This window comes from Pseudorasbora parva, chromosome 22, assembly GCF_024679245.1.
Source record: "Pseudorasbora parva isolate DD20220531a chromosome 22, ASM2467924v1, whole genome shotgun sequence".
Lineage (NCBI taxonomy): Eukaryota > Metazoa > Chordata > Actinopteri > Cypriniformes > Gobionidae > Pseudorasbora > Pseudorasbora parva.
Genome location: NC_090193.1, coordinates 34390349 through 34415543, shown reverse-complemented (window position 1 = coordinate 34415543; position 25195 = coordinate 34390349). Strand labels below are relative to the sequence as shown.

Genomic DNA, 25195 nt, shown 5'->3' with positions numbered 1-25195 from the left:
TCAAAAATACACACAGACACTTGATAGACTCACTTTTCTCTTAATCTTTGAAGCTCCTTCTTTATATCGGAGTCTTCCATCTCTGAGTCATTGTCACTGCTGACATAGGATCCAGACACCCCTCCCTTTCTGCTTGGTGAATCAGAGCTTTGCACACTACTGCTGCGGCCAGAGCGCCTTAGAAAAGCCACTGCCCTTTTCATGAGGTCACTTCCTCTCCTTTCAGACCTCCCATGGCGGGATGGGGTTGTAGGTGCCATTTTGGCAGGGCTGCTCTCTGCCCCAGAGTCAGAAGACATGAAGCGGGTGTGAACAGTGACATCCGCTGAGACTGAGGTCTGTGCCCTTGGCAGAGAGCCTCGTTTGGTCAGGGGAGGTGGGGCGTCCAAATAAAAGTCAGGTGGGGCAGAATATCTGCTACTGAGCTTTCTGCGCGTGACTTCATCTTCCGTGCTGACCACTGAGAACCTGCCGACAGTGGTAGCTGAAACAGTCGGCTCTTCGTGCATGGCAAATTCTCCCAAAAAGCCACCAGGGTGCGCTGGAGATGCTGTGCTGCTTAGGCTGCGCTGCTTTCGACCTTGACCTGACAGGATGTCAGTGGAGCTAGGCATCATCTAATCCAGAGAAATCAAACAAAATACAACATGACATCATGACTTTGCGTAAACATACACGCCACTTTCTAAAGCCATGTCACATTTTGAGCTATCCGCGTGTATGTCTACGCCGTGTGATTCTGCGTGTATGTCTATGCCCAAACGAACCATCATCTCCGTGTATATGTCTACGCCATGTGATTCCGCCAACCTGATCTCACAGAATGAACATTTATAGCCTAATTTTATATTTTGGAGCAACTAACTCCACTCCTACCCTAAACCTACCAACCCCCAACAATATAAAACACATAAAAGGCAAATAAATGTACAGTCACGTATTTATTGCAAAAATTGGCCAAAAAGCTGTATAAAAGTATTAACTCATGTTGCATTCCAAGTCTTCTGAAGTCAAACGATATCTTCATGTGAAGAACAGAGTTGATCTTAATTCTTAATGTTTTAGTCGTTGAAATGATGATCGCGCAACTTTGTGAACAGAACACACACACACTCGTTTCTATTTCTCATTCAAATGATACACTGACACGACTCTAGACTTTAGAATGACGTGATGGGTCACGAGACACACAAAAGCCAATGGCGTTTTATAATCAAAGCTGACGTAATGACGCAATTGGTTACAAGACACACGAGAGCCAATGCTGTCAAAGCTGACCTGACGTTTCTTCTAGCGGCAATATTTGAAATTTATTATTAATCTTTGGCGAATGGACTCGGCGTTACTGATCGCTTTTGGGGATTTTCTTCACACAAATCAACCGTTGGGCCTCGGAACACATGGAATATTTTTACTTTCTGAATAAATTGTGCCTGCAGTCGTATCTACCTGCTATAACCTGTTTTTTTATAATACACAAATGGGTACGTTTAGGGAAGCGTTTGAGTTGCTCGTTCAAAATGTGTCTGAATGTGTGCGTGTGGGGGGGGGGGGGTTGACTTGAAGTGACCACCTAGATTATTAAACTGGAAATTAACAATCTTTAAACCTGTACTTTCCTGCAGAAATCAACTGTGCATGATGTACCTTATATCGACTTCTAGATCCAGAGCAAGAGGTAGAGTGTGGCATAACATGTCTCCTTGACACAGTAACTGTGGATAAAGATGGCTTTAATCAAGGATTTCTTATTGTTTATAAATGGTAAATGTTTCTTGAAGAACGTTTTTCTTGAGAAAAAATAAATATCATCTAACCTCCAACCGCAGAGTCACTGAGAGCACTTAAACTGTCCACACGTTCAGGAATCTGTGGCTAAAAGGCAAAAAGCAAATGCTTTAGATGGCGATTTATGAAACACAATCCGAAGTTCCAAATACCCTCAAATAAAAAAGTAAGACATGCTGTGCTGACAATTAGGGAATTTGGATAAAGCCATAGGTAAGATCATACAAAAATGTAAATACTTACCCATGCCACATATTTTATTTTAAAATCCTGGGACTGTCTATTAAAAAAAACATAAGAATGGCAGATTGTGCTTAAACTTACCAACTGCTCTCCTGCTCTGAATCGTCCCTCTCCCATAAGACTAGGTGTGCTGGTTCCTGACCCTCCCAACGCACACTCTGGTCCTGGTGGTGATTGAATATACTCTGTGCCAGATCCTGGAGTTTCAGCAGCACTTCCCGAAGGGTACATGGGAGCGTACTCTTGATACAGTAAATTCCTCAGTTTCTCATCCAGTGTCTTGATAGTGCTGTCTACAAACCCTCCTCTGCCACGCCCCTCTCCATCTGATTCACTAGGAACAAAGTGGTGCTGCGAAGGGGCGGGGCTTTGGGGCAGGGAAGGTGCCTTAGTTCCACTTACAGTGGACACAGGCTGCTGCAACACCACAGGCTGCTGGGCACGTTCCACTCGACTGGATGTAATGGAGTGGAGTTGTTCCCGAGCAGACGTAGTGTCTTGTGGAGGTGGTGGCATCACAGAGGATGACCTCTGAGCCCCACTGCTCACTTCCAGGGACAGCGGCATGACCAAGGGACAGCAGGGCACGTCCTCCACCATGGAGACAGCACATGCAATTTCAGCCATCTGCTGAGCAGTGTGCATGGGGGAGACAGATCCTAATCTGCCACTCTGGGTCTCATCCACAAATAGAGAACTTTGAGGATCCATGCATGGCTGGGATTGTGGCACATTGACCTGGGCGGAGCCTAAATTTGTCCCTTCCTCTGAATGGGAAGCTGACTGAGTTGGCATTGCAGCGGCTTGCGGAACAGGGGGGGCTTGGGAAAGAGCAGCTAGAGCAAGAGGATCAGTAGTGGTCAAAGAGAGGGGGCTCCATACCCCATAGGGATCACTTCCTCCAGATGGAGGCGCCGTAGCACAGGTTTCTGAATCTGTGGAATGAAAGACAAAAAACAGATCCTAAAAAAAGATGAACAGACACCTTTTTGACTCTTTCTGATAGAAGTAGGGCTGTGACGATACAATCATGATTCAGCACAAATCACAATATTGCAGACTTTTTAACGGGTTCATGATCTGGCTTTAAAAAAAAATGGTATACTGCTGTCTAAGGTCAACTCATGATGCTTGCATGGTTTTTACATTCAAAAACATCATAATGAACAAATAATAGGCTATTTTCTACTAGTTCTTCCAAAAGTCCTCCCTGGTTTTAAGCCTAGTTCCTGGAGCGCTTGGTTTTTATAGGCGTGCCGCATTGAAGACTTGGTAAATGCCTACTGATATGACTGGATAATGGGATTGCAATACCAACCCTATTCTTCCAATATATCCTTATATGTGTCAGTTACACCAAGATGTGTCATAGCCTGACATTACCCATGGATGCTGAAGCAGATCCTGTGCTGGGTTCAGGGGGATGGGTTGAAGCACTCTCACCAGGCTGAGCAGTGGCTGTCCCATCAGTTATTGTTGTTGTGGATGGAGATTGTGTAGATGGACCTCCATCTGAGGATGCATCACGACTGGCAGCAGGAGCCTCTTCCACAGGGCAGATGATGAACCACCTCTTACCCGTGTGCAGAACTGAGCAAAGGAAAAGAACATTCATACTTAAACATTTGACAAGCATGATTTAAAATTTCGCCAATTATTGGAGGAAGAAAGTTTACCATTTTGCTGGTACACTGGCTGGGGAGCTCCAGTTTGCTGTCCTTTTATTCCCTGAGGGTAATAGAAGGAGACTCTAAGTATATAATTCAATTCAGTGATATTAGTGAATTCAATTCCATATTTAAGATGTTAACATTTTTAAATGACTCTGTATTACCTCTCCCCCTTCTTCTCCAGGAGTTTGTCCATGCAAATTATTTTTCCCAAGGTCTGATATCTTCTCTCCATCCATGTCCTCATTTAGTATGTCTTCTGCCTTGTCGACAATGTCTTTAAGTTGATCTATAAAAATCTCCTTTTCTATTGGTAGAATAAAGCCATTATCCACCTGGTATACAAATAAGAGAAACAAAATCTGTAAGGTTGCACTGAAAATAAATTGTAATAAAACAGCCTCATGCATGACAAATCTTATGTTAGAATATATAAATTTACATTGGAAGCTAAATTTTAAATCTCAAACACCACAATATTGTGTCGTAATACTCTGAATTTCCATGCATTAATCTCACCATATAAGTGGCTATTTCTTCAGGTGCATCTCCGTCTAGGTCAAATTTGAAAGTCACCATTTTATGATTGTGTGTCTCCAGCTGGCATTCCACCATCTTGTCACCTGTATTACTAACCTGAATGTATAAGGATGTTTTAGGGGCATTTGCAAAAAAAAAATTATATATATACTTTTAAAAGGTGTTTAATCCTTACATTTAGCATGCTTAGCTTTGGCTTGTTAACTTTTTCCTGGCGTGAGCGCGTTCGGGCAGATTTGCGGTGGTGCTTTCTTGGTTTGCCATCACCCTTTCCTCCACCAGTGGTTCCTTCATAGCTGTCACATATTTCTTTACCTGATCCATCTTGGTTTAGGCTAGAAAAACAAGAATAAAATTTTTAAAAAAGCATGCTAGGAGACCGTTACTGTTTTGATGCATCGTTTTGTGTATGTCTGCAACATGACATCATGACTTTGCGTAAACATACACACCACTTTCTAAAGCCAAGTGGCGTGTTATCTGTACGCATTTTGAGCTATCCGCATGTATATTTACACCGTGTGATTCCGCGTGTATGTCTACGCCCAAACGAACCGTCATCTCCGCATGTATGTCTACGCCGTGTGATTCCGTGTGTATGTCTACGCCCAAACAAACCATCATCTCCACATGTATGTCTACGCTGTGTGATTCCGTGTGTATGTCTACGCCCAAACAAACCATCATCTCCACATGTATGTCTACGCTGTGTGATTCCACCAACCTCATCTCACAGAACTAATATTTATATCCTAATTTTATATTTTGGAGCAACTAACTCCACTTCTACCCTAAACCTACTAACTCCCAAAAATATAAAACACATAACAGGCAAATAAATGTACAGTCACATTTATATATTTCAAAAACTGACCAAAAAACTGTATAAAAGTATTAACCCATGTTGCATTCCAAGTCTTCTGAAGTCATATGATATCTTCATGTAAAGAACAGAGTTGATCTTAATGTTTTAGTCGTTGAAATGATGATCACGCCCCTTTTTGAACAGAACACACACACTCGTTAATATTTCTCATTCAAATTATACACTGACATGACTTTAGAATGACGCAATTGGTCACGAGACACACGAAAGCCAATGCTGTCAAAGCTGACCTGACTTTTCTTCCGGCAGCAATATTTGAAATGTATTATTAATCTTTGGCGGATAGACTCAACGTTACTGATCGCTTTTGGGGATTTTCTCCACACAAATCAATCGTTTGGCCTTGGAACACTTGGAATATTTGTACTTTCTGAATAAATTGTGCCTCCAGTCGTATCTGCCTGTTATATCCTGTTTTTTATAATACACAAATGGGTAGGTTTAGGGAAGCGTTTGAGTTACGCTTTCAAAATGAGTCTGTGTGTGTGTGTGTGTGTGTGTGTGTGTGTGTGTGTGTGTGTGTGTGTGTGTGTGTGTGTGTGTGTGTGTGTGTGTGTGTGTGTGTGTGTGTGTGTGTGTCCACAAGGTAAATGGATTTATGAACATACTAAATTATGTTTTTTGGAAATGTAAAAATTCAGAATGTTTCTTATGATTGGTAGGTTTAGGGGCAGTGTGTGTGTGTGATGGGTAGGTTTAGGGGCAGTGTGTGTGTAATGGGTAGGTTTAGGGGCAGTGTGTGACTGTGTGATGGGTAGGTTTAGGGGTAGTGTGTGTGTGTGTGTGTGTGTGTGAGAGAGATGGGTAGGTTTAGGGGTAGAGGCAGTGTAGGGGGATAGAATGAAACGGCATTGATAAGCATGCTAAAAAGCGATTATGCGTCTTGATAGCATGCCAAAATGGCATAAGAATTGGCGTGTCATACATACACCATTTCATGAGATCAGTCTGATTTCTGCCACTGTAAACAGTCCAGATATACACATTTTAAATTATATAATTAAAGAATTACATGATGGCTGACTTAAAAGGGTCATGTACTGGCTTTTTAAAACTTTTTATACTGTTGTCTGAGGTAAACGTATGTTTGCGTGGTTTTTACGTTCAAAAACATAATGACTAAGTAATGGGCTATTTTCTACACTGGTTTTGAACCTAGCTCTTATGGGCATGCCGCATTCAAGACTTGGAAGTAAACGCCCACTGCTATGATTGGATAACAGTTTTGCATATTATAATGAGCTTTGGCTCCCTTACAACTGAGGAAATGTTGTGAAAACTTCCAATGTGGAGAAACCGGAATGATTCGCTGCAAAATGACTTTATCAAATAAACTCAATGAATGCTCATTCACCCACAATTAATTGGAATGTTACTTTGTATTACTTGGCCAGCCCGATAGGTGGATATAACTGCAAAATGCGCATGTGCAATATTTCACTATTCAAAGGGTTAGTTCACCCAAAAATGAAATTGATGTCATTAATGACTCACCCTAATGTTGTTCCACACCCGTAAGACCTCCGTTCATCTTGAGAGCACAGTTTAAGATATTTCATATTTAGTCCTAGAACGTATCTAAGTGTATGCACACTATGCTTTCCATGTCCAGAAAGGGAATAAAAACATCATCAAAGTAGTCCATATGTGAATTCAGTTGGTTAAATAGAATCTCTTGAAGCATCAAAAATTTATTTTGGTCCAAAAACAACGTCTTTATTAAGCGCTGTCTTCTCTTCCTTGTTTGTGTTCAATCCTCAAATAAAGATTCAAACGGTTATGATTCAGTGAATCGATCAATGATTCATTTTTGGGTGAACTAACCCTTTAAGATTGATCATGGATCGCAGAACAATGACAAAACAATTCCTCAAATACAAATGATACTCCAGCCTGTGACAGTGTAGAAGTTATGTTTAGTTACGCTAGATATCAAATGTAACAATGCAACACTATCACATATTTTTTTAAAAATTACTCACATAATTGTTTTGCACCATTCCTGTTAGATGCAGAAGAAACATTACATAAGCTTTATTGCTTGGGAGTTCGATTTGGTTTAGCTCCACATAGCCCTAGGTTATTTATCTAACATGACAGGCATAAATCGGTGGGCGGGGCTACAGAATTAGACGTTCATCTTCTTCGGTTAATGCAGTGTTTCACTGAACTTGACGGCACAGGTAAGCAAATTCGCAGATTGATCGTTTGCTGAGCTAGCTGTCAATAAAAGCTTTTCTTTGACTAACAAGGAAGTTTTCAGCTCTGAAACTTACAGGATATTCTTATACTAAGATAAAATAAAAATAGAAAAAAAAGATGAACTTTTATATCAAAAGCTCAAGGGAAAGTTGATTTCTCAATTCATGACCCCTTTAATTTAGGCATGCAATTCTCATATGTTTTTTCAGAGTAAAACAACTTATTCCTACCTGTCAAAACTGTGAAGTGGAATTGATACAGGTGCCTGTAAGGAAACAATTATTTCAATGATCTACAGTATGCAAGGCTTTGTTTGATGGAATTATATTATAGTCAAATAAATGGTGCTGCTTATGCTTACTGTTACCTCAGTATTAGGTTGAAATGGGCTGGGCTCTAGCGCAGGAGGAATTGCCATTGAAGCAGTGTCTGCTATTTGCTGAGTTGTACTGGGCATGCCAGTAGTCTCTGGAACAGCATATCCTGTCTGTATGCCAGAAGGCTGCAGAGGAGGCTCCATGGTTTCAGGTAAGGCTTGCACTGTGGTAAAATGTGTCTCTGACTGCCTGTCCTGTGGAGGAGACTGGATCTGCGACAGAATGGTTTGAGATGGGGCCAGGATATGCAGTTCCTCATGGCGAGGGTAATCCTGTTGAAAACATTTTAGACCTCAATTGTAAGGCTCACTGAATAACATTAATTATCCTGCATTATTGCTTTGACAAGGTAACAATTCTGATTAAAGTACTGCCATTCTCCAGTCCCTCTCAAAGTAATTACTGAGCTTCAACACTTATGTGATCATAGAAATTATTATGATTTGCATTCCCAATGCATAAAATCAATCCTTGCACAAAGCAGGAAAGAAACCACAGCATTTACCTCTGTAAAAAGTTCAGGAATAGATGGGTCTTGCTGAGGGAGGGGAAGGGAGGGTTGTGTTGGCTGGGGTTGAGGTTGCAAAATGGCACCTTCTAGTGGTGGAACTGGGGAGTAAATCTGCTGCAGATGTTGCTCGGGGGGAAGCATGGGTGGGGACAGGGCCATAGCCAGGAGAGGTATTGGGGTAGGAACATTCAGAGGGGTGGAGACAGGTGTGCCTGCTCCTAGTATGCAGGGTACATTCTGGATTGATAGTATAGGAGGAGGAGCACTGATAGGGCTTGGTGGATAGTAGGGAGAGGATACAGGATGAGCATTTGTGAGGTAGGAAGAAGAGTAAGAGACTGAGGAAAAAGGTATTGGCTCAGTCCCTGCAGATGTGCCCCCTTCTGGCAAAAGAGGATATGCCGAAGGAAACTAAAGAATAAAGAGCAAGATAAAAACGTGAACAGCCAGAGGTAAACTATAAAGCTACATATTTGCATGTAGAATTAAGAAAATCCCTTGACTTCTACCATCTAGAGTTAAACACATTTCACCTTTGCTAAAGAATGTACTTGTTGCGATATCTGAGTAAAGGTGTTGCACACACAGGTCTAGTTTCAGGTTTCATAAACTGACCTGCGTGGTGATTTGTAGAGGCTGGAGAAGGGGTGTCTGAAGATTTAGCTGTGGTTGTGGAGGAAGGGTAGCGGTGCTGAGCATTGAAGATGCTGTTTGTAATAGATGTTGTGGAATGAACTGAGCATCTGAAGATGCCTGCACTAGGGGCTGAAGAGATGATAAAGTCTGGGAAAGACAAAGCGAAAAAAAGAAAGAATTATGCTAAATGCTAAATGAGAATTGAACATCAAAATAAATTAATCCATCATGTTATTATTTTAATTTTATAGTTTACAAAAGGTGTATCTGACCTGCTTAAAGTGGATTTAAAAAGTGCATTAAAAAAAGTATTAATCGTCTCCAAGCATAATCAGTAAAATTAATTTTGAGGAACACTTACTCAACAGTTTCCATAGATTAGGGGGACAAATATCTTAACCTTCAACTAAATAAGTTGGGGTAAAACTATTTATTAATTGTTTAGTAAACGTTTAATAATCCGATAAATTTATCCCATGACTGAAACCGAAATCCAAACTTTTCCACAACATTTAAAACAGACTGTGAGGATGTTTATACAGATGTGTCTACCTGAGGCGGGAAAGCTTCAGGATGGAAATAAAGATGAAACTGAGAGAAATACAAACACAAGGAAGAACACAATTCTAAATTAACCTAGTAAACTATCACTTTACTAGCACATGCATCCATCCTCACTTAAGGATAGACGAACCTATAGTGGACTTACCTCCTGTGCTAGTGGTACAGTTTTCTGGTTTTGCTGTGCTACAAAGGCAGAGGCATGAATGCTCTGTGGACGAGCGTGTGGTACAGGAGTAGCTGGAGCAGAGACTGTCTTGGAGGGACCCAATTGTGTGGAAGGCTGAAAGACACATGCACAAAAACAAATGTTAATAAAGGAACTTTTGCATTACCATTTAAGTATTTAACAGCCAATGGCAGATCTTCAAGATATCTGCAGAACAGTAACTCCAGCAGCTTATGGTTTGATGTGACAGGTAAATTATCAGCTACTGACAGGGAAAAAAAGGGGAAAATGTTTGACACCAACTCTACGCAGGGGATGTTCCTTTAAAAGAGACCATGCACAGAGTGACAGGGATAATTTGCGGTGTTGCAGTAGCAGTCATTTATTGTACTGTCAGCTTGCTGTGCCATCCTCTAGCAGTCTTTCAAGAGACTGTGCCCTTCAAAAGGACATAATAATCCCTTAAAGGTGGTCCCATTTCTTATTCTTCAAGCTATAAATAGCAGTGATTAGAGAACATTTTCAGAAACAAAGTATGAAGTACGAAAATTTAAGCATAAAACTAGGAGGTATTGGTGTTTATGAGAAATACAACGTATTCTGGAAGCAAGGTGAAGAAGCTTGGAAAGCATGGGTGAGGCAAAAGCTCTTGTTCTAGATTTCTCTGCCGAGATCATAACTAGTATATAGTATATTTTATGTTTCACCTACCACAAGACCTGGTCCAACTTCATTGTCTTGCACAGAAAAAGACCCTTGTTCCAGATGTGATAGGGGTACACACAAAGAGCTTACACTTTGTAATTGAGGTACACTGAACCTGTCAACACAGGCATCACTGTGGCCAACTCCAGGCTGTGCCCTGTCACTCAAGACAGGGGAACTAGTACGCCGATTGATGATATGATGTAGACAGCGATCGAGGTGAGACAAATCTGAGCTGCCTCCAAAACTATGAGAATGTGGCCCAATCAAGGAGATGGGGGAAACTGGAGATGATGACTTGAGTGGAGAAGTTAAATTAACTGGTGAAGATATGGACATATGTCTGGGAGACATGTGAACTGGTGAGGGTATAGATATATAGACAGGGGGATAGGCAATGGTGTGTTTAAGTGGTGGCATGTTGTTAGGCAGAGTTGTCACAGGAATCTGTGCAGGAGAATGCTCTTTATGGACTGGAGAGGGTGGGGTGACTTGAACTGGTATTGAACTTGATATGTTCTCAAGAGCAGAAACTTGCTTTGCAGGCAGTGCTGATATATATGGAGACTGCTGGGTCATATAGATTGGTGAGTTGGAGTCTAAATTAGCCAGATCAGGTGAGATGTTTGGGTTTGATGAGGATGGTTTTAATGAGGAAATAGATGGCATATTTTGGTGGATATGGGAAGAAGCAGGTGTAGAGGCATGCCCGAGAGACCCTCGACCCCTTGACCTTCGAGCCAGCAACAGTGCCATACAAGCCTGGCAGTAATGTGAGTGGACATCAGAATTCCTCCGACTGAATGACAATGTCTGGCACTGAGAATTCATTTTTACCTGCTGTGAAATATATTCAGAGGCTCTAGTGTCTTTAGAAACATTAATTGGTGCCTGATCATCATTTGTGAATGATGAAGACCCTGTAAGGTCACTTGTAGACAGCGACTGATTCATTTCATCACTAGAACTTTCTTCAGGTTTGGGACAGCTAGAAGTCTGATGATGCAGCCACTGTAACAACTCCTGTAGGTCAGTTCTCTGTAATGTGTCAAGGTATGAAGTGCTGCTACGCCTGGTCCCCGCCAAATTATCAGATAATAGCAAAGACTTTTGGAAGTCACCAGGAATACTGCCATGTCGCTGCTCATTCAGTCACGGTTTGAGAAAAAGACAGATTTTTAAAATTCAGACAGTCATAAAAAACACAGTGTTGCTAAGGGAGGAAATGAATGGGAATTAAGATGGTGGTCTTGGAGTTTTCCTACAATGTAAAGCTCAACTGTAATGATGAGTTGATTTTAAGTAAAAACTTACAGGTGATGGCTGGTAAGAGCTCGGATGCAGGTGTACCGAAGACTGTTGAAAAGCCCCTTGATGTAGCTGATGAGCTGACTGCTGATATTGCTGGTGCAGCTGAATGGTGGGTTGTTGCTGGGGTGCTTGAGGCACCAAACCATGGGCTTGTGCTTGTGTAACCTGGTGCAGGGGACCACTAGGCTGTTGCTGGGCTCCCTGGGGTTGCTGAGGACTAGGTTGTTGCTGAGCACCATGGAGAAACTGGCCTATGGTTTGTTGTGGGACACCTTGATGCATTTGTTTAGCAGGTTGTTGAGTCCCTAGAGGCGGGTGTGCAGTAGATGGCTGCTGGGAACCCTGCGGCAACTGAGCAAGAAGCTGTGCTGGAGGGCTTAAGACCCTTTGGACAGTGGAAAGGGACTGCTGAGAAGTGCTGTCTGAAGCACCTGTTGTCATTGTTGATTCTGCACTGCTGTCTGCAAACAACACAAAGTGCATACATAAGTTATTGAAGCAAGTAAAATTTTTGAATACCTGCATTATGTAATTTTTACAAAATAAATGGTTTAACTAAATAATTAAAGGGGTGGTTGCATGCGATTTCACTTTTTTAACTTTTGTTAGTGTGTAATGTTGCTGCTTGAGCATAAACAGTATCTGCAAAGTTACAGTTACGCAAACAGAGATATTGTCTTTTAAAGTTACGGCAGTTTATTGCCTACAAAAACGGCCGGTTAGGACTACAACAAGCTTCTTCCTACGTTGGTGATTATTTACCCTTGCTAGCCACCGTAGATGTGACTTCGGCCCATGATGGTAAGGGGCATGGCGTTTCCGGCAACCTGTGCTTGGCACTTCAGCCAATAAAAATACATGAAACTACATTTGGCCATCTAACCAATCTAAGACCATTGCATTTTTCAGAGGGATGAGCTTCATAGAAGCAGGAAGCAAATGAGCCGTCCATTCATTTACATAATGACTAATTTAAAAATGAAAAAAAAAAAAATGTTTATCATCTTTTGTGTAGATATCCCAACATCTTACGTGTAGCTGTAGTCGCACTAGTCGGGGCACTGCAGATCAGGGTGACTGTTTCAGTCTGTAGTTCCTCTGTTTCGGGTGGAAGACTGGGTGGTGGCCCTGTGGAGGGCACCTGAAGGAGATTCGGTGTCTCAGTCTTGGTGCTGCTCTCTTCTGTTTTTCCATTACAGCCTGAGACAATCCGCTGCCGTCTCCACTTTATTAGAGACACACGGTCGCGGATAGACTTACCCACAATCTTCACATCACTCTCTAAAAAGAAGCCAGACTCCACCTGCCAGAAAGATCATTGAACAATTTTGAAGTAATGATTTTTTGAACATTTTGAATAAGTCTTCCAAACTACATGTATGTTATGCATGTCTATGTATGCGCCTAAATGTTTTGCATTTCTAAAAATCACATTTGTTTACCATTTCCTGGGCAACTGTTTCTGGGACTTCTGTCTCCAGGTCAAAGGTGAACTCGATAGCACCACTGTCTTTATACTTTCCCTTAAGTTTTTTCTGATCTTCAACCCAAAGTCTGAGAGCAATGGAAGACTTCTTGCCGTCGTCCTCTTCAGCCAGCTCTACTCTCACACCTGTGTCCTCCGCAAAGAATGCATGGTTTAGTAAGTCCTTTATGGAGTACCTTTTAGGAGAGAAAGATGTGATTTGTTTGGTAAAGAGCTGAAAAACAAGTTTGACATCTAGAGGACTATCAGCAATGCTATGAAGTTGCTATAGTAAATTATATAAGCTATTTAACTGATTGAAGATCCATGCAGGCAATTTACAGAATAGATGTCATTAGCAGGGTTCAGATTACTCCAAAGGCAAATTACTGTAAAATGTATCAGTTAAATGTAGTCGCAGATATCCAAGAAAAGGCCTGATCATACAACAAGTACCACATCTGACAGGAGCAGAGGCATTTTGACCTTTATGGTTATGTGACAGGAGCCTGTTCAGCTGATGGACTCACCTTTCCTCCCAGTGATGGCAGATACACTCTCCAATGATTTCTTTTATTTCAGGCACGGCAACCTTACTGTAACTGGCTGGTTTTACACCCTGTAAAGTAAATGAATAAGGAACAACACACACAAAGGGACATTTTCCTTTATACCTGACTGCAGTTACAGAACATAACATTATAGATATACCACTTAATTATCCAGATAAATTGCATGTAAATTCAGTTGTACATACATTATGGCATTGAACTGAATGGGAAAATTCATGAATGCATTTATGAACATTTTCATGAAAAAAGGCCCTCTATGTTTGACCTGATACAGCATCCTGAAAATAAAAATGTTGGTTCGGTGAGAAGCTGAAACTTACGCTAGTGACTTTGCGATAGATTTGTGCTGCATTTTGGCACTCTGAGTACGGATACTCAGATGTGGCCATTTCTAGCATGCACATCCCAAATGCATACACATCTACAGCTTCATCATAGTGCTCCTCATACATCTCAGGGGCCATAAACTCTGGAGTGCCTAAAAGAGGAAGAAACAAAGGCAAAAAATCAATAATAACTAAATGGATAATGTAGTCTTTAAAATTCCACATCACAAGCTACAATCTACATCATCTAAACTTGCTGTTTAAATGCTGTCTTCAATACAGCTTATAATCCTGACTGTTACCTATTACACTTTTGGCAAAGGAAGCTCTCTTTAGTGTGGCCAGGCCAAGATCTCCAATCTTGACTGAGCCTGTAGGACCAGTGATGAAGATATTGTCACACTTCAGGTCCCGATGGATAATGGGAGGGGTCCTCGTATGGAGGAAGTGAAGACCTTTTAGGATCTGTCTGCACCAGCTTCGTAAGACTTTTGATTTCATCACCTTGAATCGCTTCAAATACCTAGATATTAAAATAAACAGGGTTAGAGATCATTGTGTCTTCACCTATCTCAAACTCTCCATATTTTTTAGAAGCATGTCATATCGGGCTTCAGGAAAGGATTGAAAGTTGTTACTAAAGTCATACTGTACATTCCTTGATGTCCCATAGCAAGTGGCTCAAACCTTAACCAATATTTCAATACTAGACTATAAATGCATACCAACTAAATTACTTCACCAAGTGTGATAGCATCAGTAGTTGAATGTCTTTGCGACTCACGTTTTCAGTGTTCCAGATGTCATCAGTTCGGTGACTAAAACGATGCACTTCTTTCCCTTAAGAGGAGATTCCCAAAAGTCATAGAAGCGCACAATGTTTGGATGCTGAAGACCTTTTAGCATCTCTGCCTCCTCTTTAAACCTCTGGCGTTCCACTTTGGACAGCTTACGATCCTGGAATGGCAAGATTGCAGGCATTGGTGTTTGAGGTTCCAGGCATATGTCAGGAGAAAAGTGAGAGATGGATTGATTAAAAAAAACACAATGGTAACTCAATTATCCTCCTTTCAGTGAAAAGAGAGCTATATATTAAATAACTCTTCAGCAGTGGAAGACATGCGTTCTGAAGACATTTTGGTCAATCTTTATTGATTTAAAGAACACGTCCTGTAATAGCTTTCTAAGGATAGACAATATATCTGTTTTATTGTATTTTTGAATTTGTGTGGGGGTAGGAAAATATCTCTGAACATGATATGACTAGGAAAGTCAAGAAGAAGATCAAAGTCAGGAAAGAGATAAAAAACCAACTACACTACATATTAAAGCATATTGATGCAACATGAAAGGCACAATATGCATGCTCCTCACTGTGAGATGTGTGATTAACATATTGTAACCTTTGATATGGAGCACAATGCAGAAAATATCATTTACACAAACAGCATCATTCAAAAAACTCACCCTAACATTTTGGTATTCATCACCTTATTCAGTCAGTGTACAAAGGTATAGTTGGGCTTAAGCTAGTGTGTACAGCATTGTGCTGGCTTGAAAATGCTACAGTTACAGAGCCATTGGTGGTTCACGTTCTGGTGTGTATCTATGGTCAAGAAGCTGACCAAATCAATACCTTTGCATCTGCCCTCTTCCTGCTTCTAAATTTGCTAAATGCTGACAGGGAGTATCTGTAACATCTCTCTTCCTCACAATCAGCCAATGTGCAACCCCATAAAACCTCTTGAGACTAACCCCCACACTGCGCCATCTAACGCCTCACATGAACTCAGGGACACAGAGAGTCATATATTTCCTTCGACCTCCCCCTATTCTTAATGTTACATCCAATTCTATAGTCTACGAGCATTCAGACCAAACATGTTAGCAGATTAATAGGTTGTTTCTATCAAAGCTACCTGCAAGTAAGAAAAAGCAGAAGCAATTTATACGCAATGCTGTGATACACAATGGTATAGTTAAATAGTTTAACAGGTTGTAATATTATCACAAACTTTCTTTACATTTCTAATTTAATCACACAAATTAAACACTGACACTGCTGATTTTAAGAGGTTTGCTACATCATCTCTCACAAAAGGAAATTAGCTTTTTGCTTTAATGCATGGCCAGGGTGTGGCACTAAGATCTTTTCTTGGATGTGTGTTGGATGAAGACTCTATTGCAAAGATGTTAATACATACTGTCAGCTCCTGATGCTTCCCTCAGATGAGGGATAAATCAAGTTGGGCGTTCAGCTGTACACAAAATGGTCCATTAGGAATATCTTTATATTGTCTTGAGAACGCTACTGGCTAATGTGAGGGAAGCCACGTTCTTTAGTACACAGCCATCTTCACCTCATCTGACCTGTTCCTCTGTCTCTTCCATACTCGCTCTCCTCCCTCCTTGCAGATTTGGAAGCCTCAGCAATTTTTGTCTTGCTAAGGCTGCTGTACACAGCAGACTAACAATATGCTTACCAATATTCCATCCATGTGATTTTAGGATTCATAAAGCAGGATGAATTCTTACCAAAACTGACAGCATGCCACAAACAATGGCTGTAGTACATACCGTAACACTCTCAGATCAAATATAATAAAAATACAAACAAAAATCCTACAAATATTAATCTATAGTCTGAAATGGAGTCTCATAATACTGTTCACCACCCACACATAGAAACAAAAAAACAGACAATCCTCATGTACAACATCTGAACTCCAGAGATTATAACTGCCTAGTCATGCTTCCACGCACATTGTTATTTTATAAAATGTCAAATGTGCATTATATATGTAAAAAATGATGTCTTGTTTATGGTTTAGACCTGGAAAAAATGTTGTGTGCGTGTGTATATATATATATATATATATATATATATAGAGAGAGAGAGAGAGAGAGAGAGAGAGAGAGAGAGAGAGAGAGAGAGAGAGAGAGAGAGAGAGAGAGAGAGAGAGAGAGAGAGAGAGAGAGAGAGAGAAATGTATGATAACACTGCACTGTTGCATCATTTCAGGAGTTAAGTGCACATGACCAGACCTCCTCACATGACCCCTATGCAGAGGGGACTGATCCTCCAGGGATGTGCACTGCTCATCTCCAGTGTTTACATTTCTACTGTAAATGTCTAGTGGGATATTTTAGTGAGCACTGACATATACTAAATTATTTAGCACAGGCTATAAGCAGCACAAAGCTTGTTTGCAGGAGGTATTATGCCACAAACAACATAATACTCAACATAATCAGGCTCTAATTATTTCAGAAAAATGTTAACTTAGTATTCTCAGTTGAACTCAGCTGAACCTCAAATGATTCTAGACAACACAGAAACACTATTAAACATAGGAAATCGGATATAGAATTGGTCATGGTGATTCAATCTCTCCATTTTACGATCAATAGTGCTGATAAAAGGAAGAAGTCATATCAGATGACCACAGGAGAAAGCATTCTGAATGGCAACAGAAAAAATAGATTTTGTTGTTATTAACAAACTACAGTTTTTTACTTCTAGATCATTGATAGCCTACAAATCTAGAGCTTGGCCATATCATCATTACGCCTAACAAATTAAAGGTTTAGTTCACCCAAAAATGAAAATTCTCTCATTAATTACTTACCCTAATGTCGTTCGACACCCGTAAGAGCTCCGTTCATCTTCGGAACACAAATGAAGATATTTTTGTTGAAATCCGATGGCTCAGAAAGGCCTTCATTGACACCAATGTCATTTCCTCTCTCAAGACCCATAAAGGCGTCGTTACAAAGCCCATCTCACTACAGTGATTCTACAATCATTTTATGAAGTGACGAAAATAGTTTTTGTGCTAAAAAAAACCCCTAAATAACGACTTATATAGTGATGGGCTGATTTCAAAAGAAAGTTTTGAACGGTTATGAATCAGCGTATTGATTCATGATTCAGATCGTGTGTCAAACTGCCAAACGGCTGAAATCATGTGACACTGGTGAGCCGAATCATGAATCAATACGCTGATTCATAACGGTTCGAAACTTTGTTTTGACTATAAAAACTATTCTCATTGCTTCATAAAATGATTGTAGAATCACTGTAGTGAGATGGGCTTTGTAACGACGTCTTTAGTGCCTTTATGGGTCTTGAGAGAGGAAATGACATTGGTGTCAATGAAGGCCTTTGAGCCATCGGATTTCAACAAAAATATCTTCATTTGTGTTCGGAAGATGAACGGAGGTCTTACAGGTGTCGAACAACATTAGGGTAAGTAATTAATGAGAGAATTTTCATTTTTGGGTGAACTAACCCTTTAAGTGGATCTGTTGGTTATCTGAAACTTTTGTTATTTAAAATAATATTAAATACAACATAGACAAATCTGGGAAGACCAACCATAGAAAAAAGCCAACAGGAGTCCTACTATGCAAACATTGCAAAAATTGAAATACCAGTGGTTAAAATTGAGAATGTGTATATGTTGTAATTGCTTTTTTCTTACCTGAAGTTCACACCAGGCCACCTCCACCCATGTCTCAGTGTCCAGGCCCTTATAGACTGTTTTGAAGGAACCTCTGCCAAGCTCAATATCAAACTTAAGGAAGCGTCCACCCGGAGAGGTGGATACCGCCTTCATTCCGGCCTCTTCCTCATTCTCGTCACTGCCAGCTTTCTCCACGGAAGTCTCAGATGGTTCAGCATCCTGTTTTTCCTCAACCTCACTTGTCTCTGGCTCTTTGCTGATGTTCTCTTTTACACCGGCTCCCTGTCCCACCTGAATCTCTGCATTAAAACTCCTCTGGACCACAATAGGTGCAGTTTTCACGGGACTGCTGCTGGTGTCGAACTCAGAAACCTCGAGTTCTTGATCCTCTGACTCGGAGAACCATAAACTTCTGCGTATAAATCTCTGCCGGACCAGACCTCGGTAATCTAATAGGGGGTATGCGGTTGGATCGCTGGCCCCTCTTTGTGCTGCAGCTGTGGGGTCCATATGAGTGGGATGTTCGTGACCATTTTCATAAATTACAGTCTTTTTTGAGGGCACAGAAGAAACTGTGGTGACCACAGCCTGTGGCTCAGAGTTGGATCCAGTCTGGTTTTCCATGACCGGTGGATTGCTGAAAACTCATCTGTGACATTCAGCCGTTTGTGTGGTCCTCCTTGAATGAATGTACCTGCAATATGGCAAGTAGTTTATTCCTTTAACTAGAATCTACATTCCTAGCATGCCCCTACTAGTAAATAATTCAATAATGACTAGTATCTGATGCAGGTCTGACATCTGAACCTGGAAGACTAATTCTTTTCCTTTGAGATTTTCCTATGGGGTTTTTCGATTTATGTGTAAAATATAGCCTGTGGTAAAAATAACTTCACTATACTTTGCCGTTGTGTTCTACAATTAAATTTATACACACCCCTAGTGAAAACATTTGAAGCAGTGATGTTCATTTTTGAAAACGTACCTTTTTAACAAGTAACTAGTAAAGACAGTTTGATGTGAGTGTGTGCAGTGTACACAGTACAACAAAACTATCATTAAGTTATGGCTTACTTTTACTTATAAATTGAAAACCCCCATTATAAAACCAATAGCAAAATCTCGAAGGAACCAGCTACAAATTCTGACATCATATCTACAGCACTCTATTTCACTACTAACTATTCATTAGAAACTAGCACTTAACCCAGAAATCAGAAGTATCTATTTAGTTAACACTTTTTCATTACATACTAGCACTTATTCCGATTGCACTTTATTTTACTGTATGTGCACTTGCAGTGTACTTACCTAAGAAAGTATTGGGTAATATTAATATAAGGTAACTACATGGGTTAAGGTTATGTTTAGGGGTAGGTTCAGGGTTAGTACCTAGTTATTACTCAGTTATTATAATTTAATAATAAGTACATAGTATGCACATGGGGAACAGGAACGTAAAATAAAGTGCTACCCTAATTCCTTTTCTAGCTACAGGAACACTATCACAATAGTTTCTAGTATCTATTCCATATTTTCTAATATATAATTATAACATACTTGTACATATTTACATAACAAATATATCGATAAAAAAAATCTGTTATTGCAAGTAACATTTCCAATCTCACCATCTCTTGCCATAGGCTATACACTTTAGTCAGAATGACAACTTTATAGTTCTTTTATATTAAAACTCTTAAAAGTAAGATTTGAAATGGTAGTAACAACTAAAATACTGGTCTCAAGTAACCAGAACGTTATGGGATATCTGCAGACAATCTACTTTGTCTGGCAGCAAAGACTAAGTAATAAGCAAGCACTAATAGATATGAATTACTACTGGAATTAATGAATAGTTACTAGTTAGTGAATTATAGTTAGTGAAATTGAAAATATACTATTTTCTATTGAATTACTTACAAGTAATGAATAAAATAAGTACTAGAAACACAGAATAGACACTAGTTAGTTTTAAAGGAATAAATGTTAAAACGGTTTGCCATACCTGCAATGCCAGTCTGTACTGACGCAGTTCGGCATCATTTGAGGACCGACTGTCAGGTCCTCGTTTACATATAATAGCTAATATTAATTACAATCAAATATTTATGCAATTAGTCAAAAGAGCAAAACAAAAAAATATAGTTTAGTAATGGCATTAACGTATATTTCAAGTACGAGGCAAGCATAAGAAATTCATGCCACAAACATACTTTAAAGGTGCAAAACAATTTTTTTTTAAAATGAATGCACTGTGAAACTAATATCAGTATCTAACTCACCATGCTGGGTAGCTGACAGAGGCTGTCACGTTGTTTAATCCGTCGCAAAACTATAAAGTGCGTAGCTGTCCCTTGAAATAAGATTTGAATGATCTTAGACATATACTTTCACCAAGCAACCACATAGCCGCTTCAAATCTGTGTACCCTTGGTTCTTATAAATGTCAGCGTCAGTAAGGGACATGAAATCCACAGCCGGTTGATGAGATTATTTGCTCACTGCGGCAATGCTCTCCTCATCTCGGATAATACGGCACCGACACCTCCCTAAAGATTCCTCCCGCGTTATGTTATAGCATTCATACTGTAGTTAGCTTCTGTTACAGTGCTGCCGACTGATGCGCTGTTACGGACATCCTGCAGCGCCTAGCAACACTCTGTGGGTCCAATAAAAGCGTCTGTTTTTAGGCGGCACCCTTATCCTCCTCTACACGGGTCGTCATGGACCACACAGAACGCTGGGTCCGCCCAAACCATCGTGACGTGACCATGAGCTCGACTGAAGGACGGAACAGGGCACGTCACTGTCCTGCAGACACAAAACTAATCGTCAGATTATATGAACTAATATGCTCGCATAACTAAGTTTGAAGTAGTTTATAGCAACTTCGCATACACCATCCCTTTACTGTGCTCAATATATCCCCCCTATTCTCCACGTGACTTGATTAATACTGCTGAATATTTCATGTGAATGAATGATGTATGACGATGCTTTTTATATTCTCTCACCCCTCCCCTCGTCCTCTTGCTGAAAGAGAATGTTCCACCTACTGGAGAAAGCAGAGTTTATTTCATCTGCAATAACATTTACAGTAGCTACTGCATTCATATAGACAGGCATGGAGACTCACTTAAAGGTGCTGTATGTACGTTTTTGACTGTATGCTACTTAAGCATAAAAATATGTTTAGAAATGTAGGAAACATGCTGGCTTCACATACTCAATTCTCCGAAAAACAATGCTACAGACAGTTATTTTACTTTGAAATGCGCATTCTGTGTTGGACGTGTAGGGCCGCCCAAATCGTCCCAATGGAGGCTAACGATCGGCGGGTGAAGTTCGCTGCGCGTTCGTCTTTTCAGCGGGGAAAAGGGGATTTTATTCCAATCCCTCGTTATCTGACTCCATTTAATGATAATTTAGAATTTGGGTTAGAATGCCAATTGGTTATTTGGTCATTCATTTTTAATAGTTTAAGCAGGGCCGGCGTTTGCTATAGGCGAGCTAGGCGGTTGCCTAGTGCGACAATTGTGTTAGGGGCGCGAGCGCGCTCTAGTGCCGCCCATTACTACCCATTAAGCATAGAATCGGAACAAGCGAAATACAACATAATGTTCATTAAACATGATCATCATAGGGCGCCCCCTCAGCCACACGTTTTATTACTTATCAACCTGATTATTAGATTGAATTGACGGTGATTATTGATTATTAGTTCAGGCGTTAGGTCAGGCAAGTGCTCATCTTGCGCGTTCATCAAAAATGAGGCTTCTAACCCCCGCGAATGCACAGGGACGGAAAAAGAGAAAAAAAGAAAGGAAGAAAATTGAAAGAAAGCCCAGTATAGAGGTTAGTCTTCTTATCTCAGCCAATAAGTTGTCAAACAAAATAAAATTACTTAGTATCAATCTTATCAACTAATATTTATTTTATAAATATTATTAATATTGTCACTAAGCTATCACTTGCTAGTTTTCTACATAATTACTATACGTATTGCAAACATAACTTCACTGATAATCTACAATAACCTACATGGATGTCATGTAAATATCAAAAGTCCAGTTCGTTATGAATATGGATAACGTATGCATGTTATTTATGAAAAGTACAAACGCTCTCTACGTGGGCGTCGGAAGGAAATAAATACGGCCTCTCGTTTTTTTTTTTTTTTTTTTACTGGAGCAGCCTAATGAAAGATGCCATATTATTTACATTAAACACAAATATGCTGTGTTCACCTATTTCTTAACAGTGGCTGTGGTGTGGTGGTTAGACGCACGATATGAAGATTTGATGCAGATCGATCAGTGGTTCGATCCTGCCTTTTGCCACACTCGCTCTATTCCCTTTTCCCATCACATATCAAATTGGAAAGGCATAAATTTTTAATAAAAAGTGAGAAAATGTTTGAAAAGTGGAAATAAAGCGTCGAACGTGTTTAATAATAAGAGCTTCTCGGTTAGGGGTAGGCCTAGGAAAACAGACATGTGCTGAATTAGAGACGATAAAAGTGAGTGGAGTGGGGTGGGGAGGGGTGGGGGGCGCAAAACTCCATCTCGCCTAGGGCAACCAAAGAGCTAGAGCCGGCCCTGAGTTTAAGTACACATTTAATTATTCCGTTTAACCCTTTGTTGAAATTATACCCAACATGAATAATTCCAGAGCAAGTCAGAATCTATCAAAGTGTAACAATTTATTTAACAGTCAGGTAAATGTATAAAGCCAATTACATAGTCAATTCAAAGGTAATCCATATATAACATCAAATACTCTGAAGTAAAGAATGAAATGTATACCTGACTTCTGAAAATTACATAATGCTGGCTATCTTGAGAGACATCCAGCATTACGGGCTGACCGGTTTAAAGTGTCAAGCCCTGAGCTCTTTGCAACATTTCCTTAAATACCCAGAAACAAATGCACAAACTCTTTCAAATGTAAACACGAGTGCACAATGAGAATTTGCATTGATCAAGACTTGTATTGATGTAAAGGCCAAATGGCTGAAAGCCACACCCACCAAACTAAGACAAGATATCTTTAAACCCTTAAAACATTCATGATGTTCTAGTTTACTTCTGTGGAGTTGAGATATTTGTACCAGTCGCACTGAGACATTTCAAACGATATCAAACACATATGATACTCGATCGTGTGGATTGACATTGTAATATAGAGATTCTGGATGCATTTTCAGTGATCTCAGCATGAGAGAGGGAATGAATTGGGGGAGAGGGAGTCAATAGGGAAAGATGTAGATTAGCTGATAGTGAGGTGAGACTTGCGTCTCCAGTGGTGTGTGAGGGACAGTTCAGATGTTAATTTCCTTATTTTCTCAGAGAGTCTTTGTTCTTCATTCAGACATTTCGGCATATACTAGTTTTTTCAGTCTTACAGTTCCACCTCTTGATCCCAATGGGTCAAACTCTGGTGGTCCTATGGGATCACTGTTAGACGTTGGTTAGACGTTGGTTCAATCCTTGAGATGAAGAAATTGTCTTAGCAGCTGCAGAGCCCTTCGGAAGACTCTTTGTTCACCTGCAGGACACCGTCTCGCCAGGTTTGTGTAGCTTGAGTTTCAGCTGGTGGGTGAATGTGTTCAGGTGTTCTACCTGTAATTCAGCACAGCATATTCATAGAGTCAGTCTCGGACCTTGGTGAATGTTCAGTTAACGTGTCACTTCTTCATGGGGAAGCTTCTGCTTCTGCACCTTCCCGATAATCTGACTCTCCTTGTGTAATCCTCACACCTCCAATGGTGTGGTTCACTGGGTAGATTTCAATAGGTGGAAGGCTTCTCCGTAGTTGACACCTGAAAAGAGTCTTAATGTCCACTTAACGACTGAACACTGATGAACTTAAAACCGTAGAGAAATGCATAAGAACATACAATGCAAGAAAACAAAAATAAAAAACAATGTGGGTTCACGTCAGCAGTGCGATTGGTACACCTTCTCTCAAGTGTTTTTTTTTTAAGGTCATAATTGGTGGGGTGGTATTTAATCACCTAATTCTTCACTATCACTGTGATAAAGTGACAGCGGAATTTAAGTATTCTTGGTCTGGATTACCTAAGGAAATGTAGCAAAAAGTCAGTGCAGTTTATATATTTAAATAGATGATATGCATATAATAATAACATCATCAATAATATTCAATATTCAATCACAATTATGAAGATATACATATATATATATATAATCACTGTGTTTGTTCAGGAATCTTCCAATGCAATTAAGGCAGATCTAAATAAGTTTAGTTATTCAATAATGGAGATTGTGTATTCCTTGTCACAGTGTGTGTGTGTGTGTGTGTGTGAGAGTGAGTGTGTGTGTGTGTGAGTGTGTGTGTGTGAGTGTGTGAGTGTGTGAGTGTGAGTGTGTGAGTGCAGCAGGCAGGCTACATCAAAATCGATTACAGGATCAAATTTTAATTTTTGTAAATTGATTGAAGTGCTCACACTTCAGCTTTATCTACTTTGATAATATTTCTGTTATTAGTGGTGTTGACAAATCAGGGGCCCTCTGACTTTCCAACCACATCAATAACAATCAGAAAGTTTAAAAATTTTGAATTTCCATAGCAGGTCTGTCTTTCTGCTTTAGAATTTGCCTCATCAATTTGTGATTAGCCTTGCACATGTGTAATACAGTGTTTTCCCATGAGGATGTTGTGAATAGCGTTTGCTATGTGTGTCTTTGTGATACTGTCATCATGTGACCAACTCTACTATCCTGTGTGTGTGAAGCTATTTG

General features: G+C 40.1%; 1 protein-coding gene across 1 annotated transcript in view; it reads right to left on the bottom strand.

Moving 5' to 3' along the window:
• Nucleotides 1–21354, bottom strand: part of wnk2 (WNK lysine deficient protein kinase 2) — a 28104-nt gene extending 6750 nt beyond the window's left edge. Inside the window, exons 1-24 of the mRNA XM_067432299.1 lie at nt 20714–21354; nt 18447–19122; nt 14747–14919; nt 14265–14485; nt 13957–14114; nt 13595–13683; nt 13042–13261; nt 12632–12902; nt 11603–12060; nt 9563–9697; nt 9406–9444; nt 8833–9000; nt 8212–8628; nt 7697–7978; nt 7560–7594; nt 4417–4576; nt 4221–4337; nt 3866–4036; nt 3708–3759; nt 3415–3621; nt 2113–2966; nt 1818–1875; nt 1648–1715; nt 34–617 (exon numbers count right to left, since the gene is read on the bottom strand). Of these exons, the coding sequence (XP_067288400.1) occupies nt 34–617; nt 1648–1715; nt 1818–1875; nt 2113–2966; nt 3415–3621; nt 3708–3759; nt 3866–4036; nt 4221–4337; nt 4417–4576; nt 7560–7594; nt 7697–7978; nt 8212–8628; nt 8833–9000; nt 9406–9444; nt 9563–9697; nt 11603–12060; nt 12632–12902; nt 13042–13261; nt 13595–13683; nt 13957–14114; nt 14265–14485; nt 14747–14919; nt 18447–19052 (5543 nt within the window). The 5' untranslated portion in view covers nt 19053–19122; nt 20714–21354. The remainder of the gene's footprint in view (nt 1–33; nt 618–1647; nt 1716–1817; nt 1876–2112; nt 2967–3414; nt 3622–3707; nt 3760–3865; nt 4037–4220; nt 4338–4416; nt 4577–7559; nt 7595–7696; nt 7979–8211; nt 8629–8832; nt 9001–9405; nt 9445–9562; nt 9698–11602; nt 12061–12631; nt 12903–13041; nt 13262–13594; nt 13684–13956; nt 14115–14264; nt 14486–14746; nt 14920–18446; nt 19123–20713) is intronic.
• Between the last annotated feature and the right edge of the window lie 3841 nt (nt 21355–25195).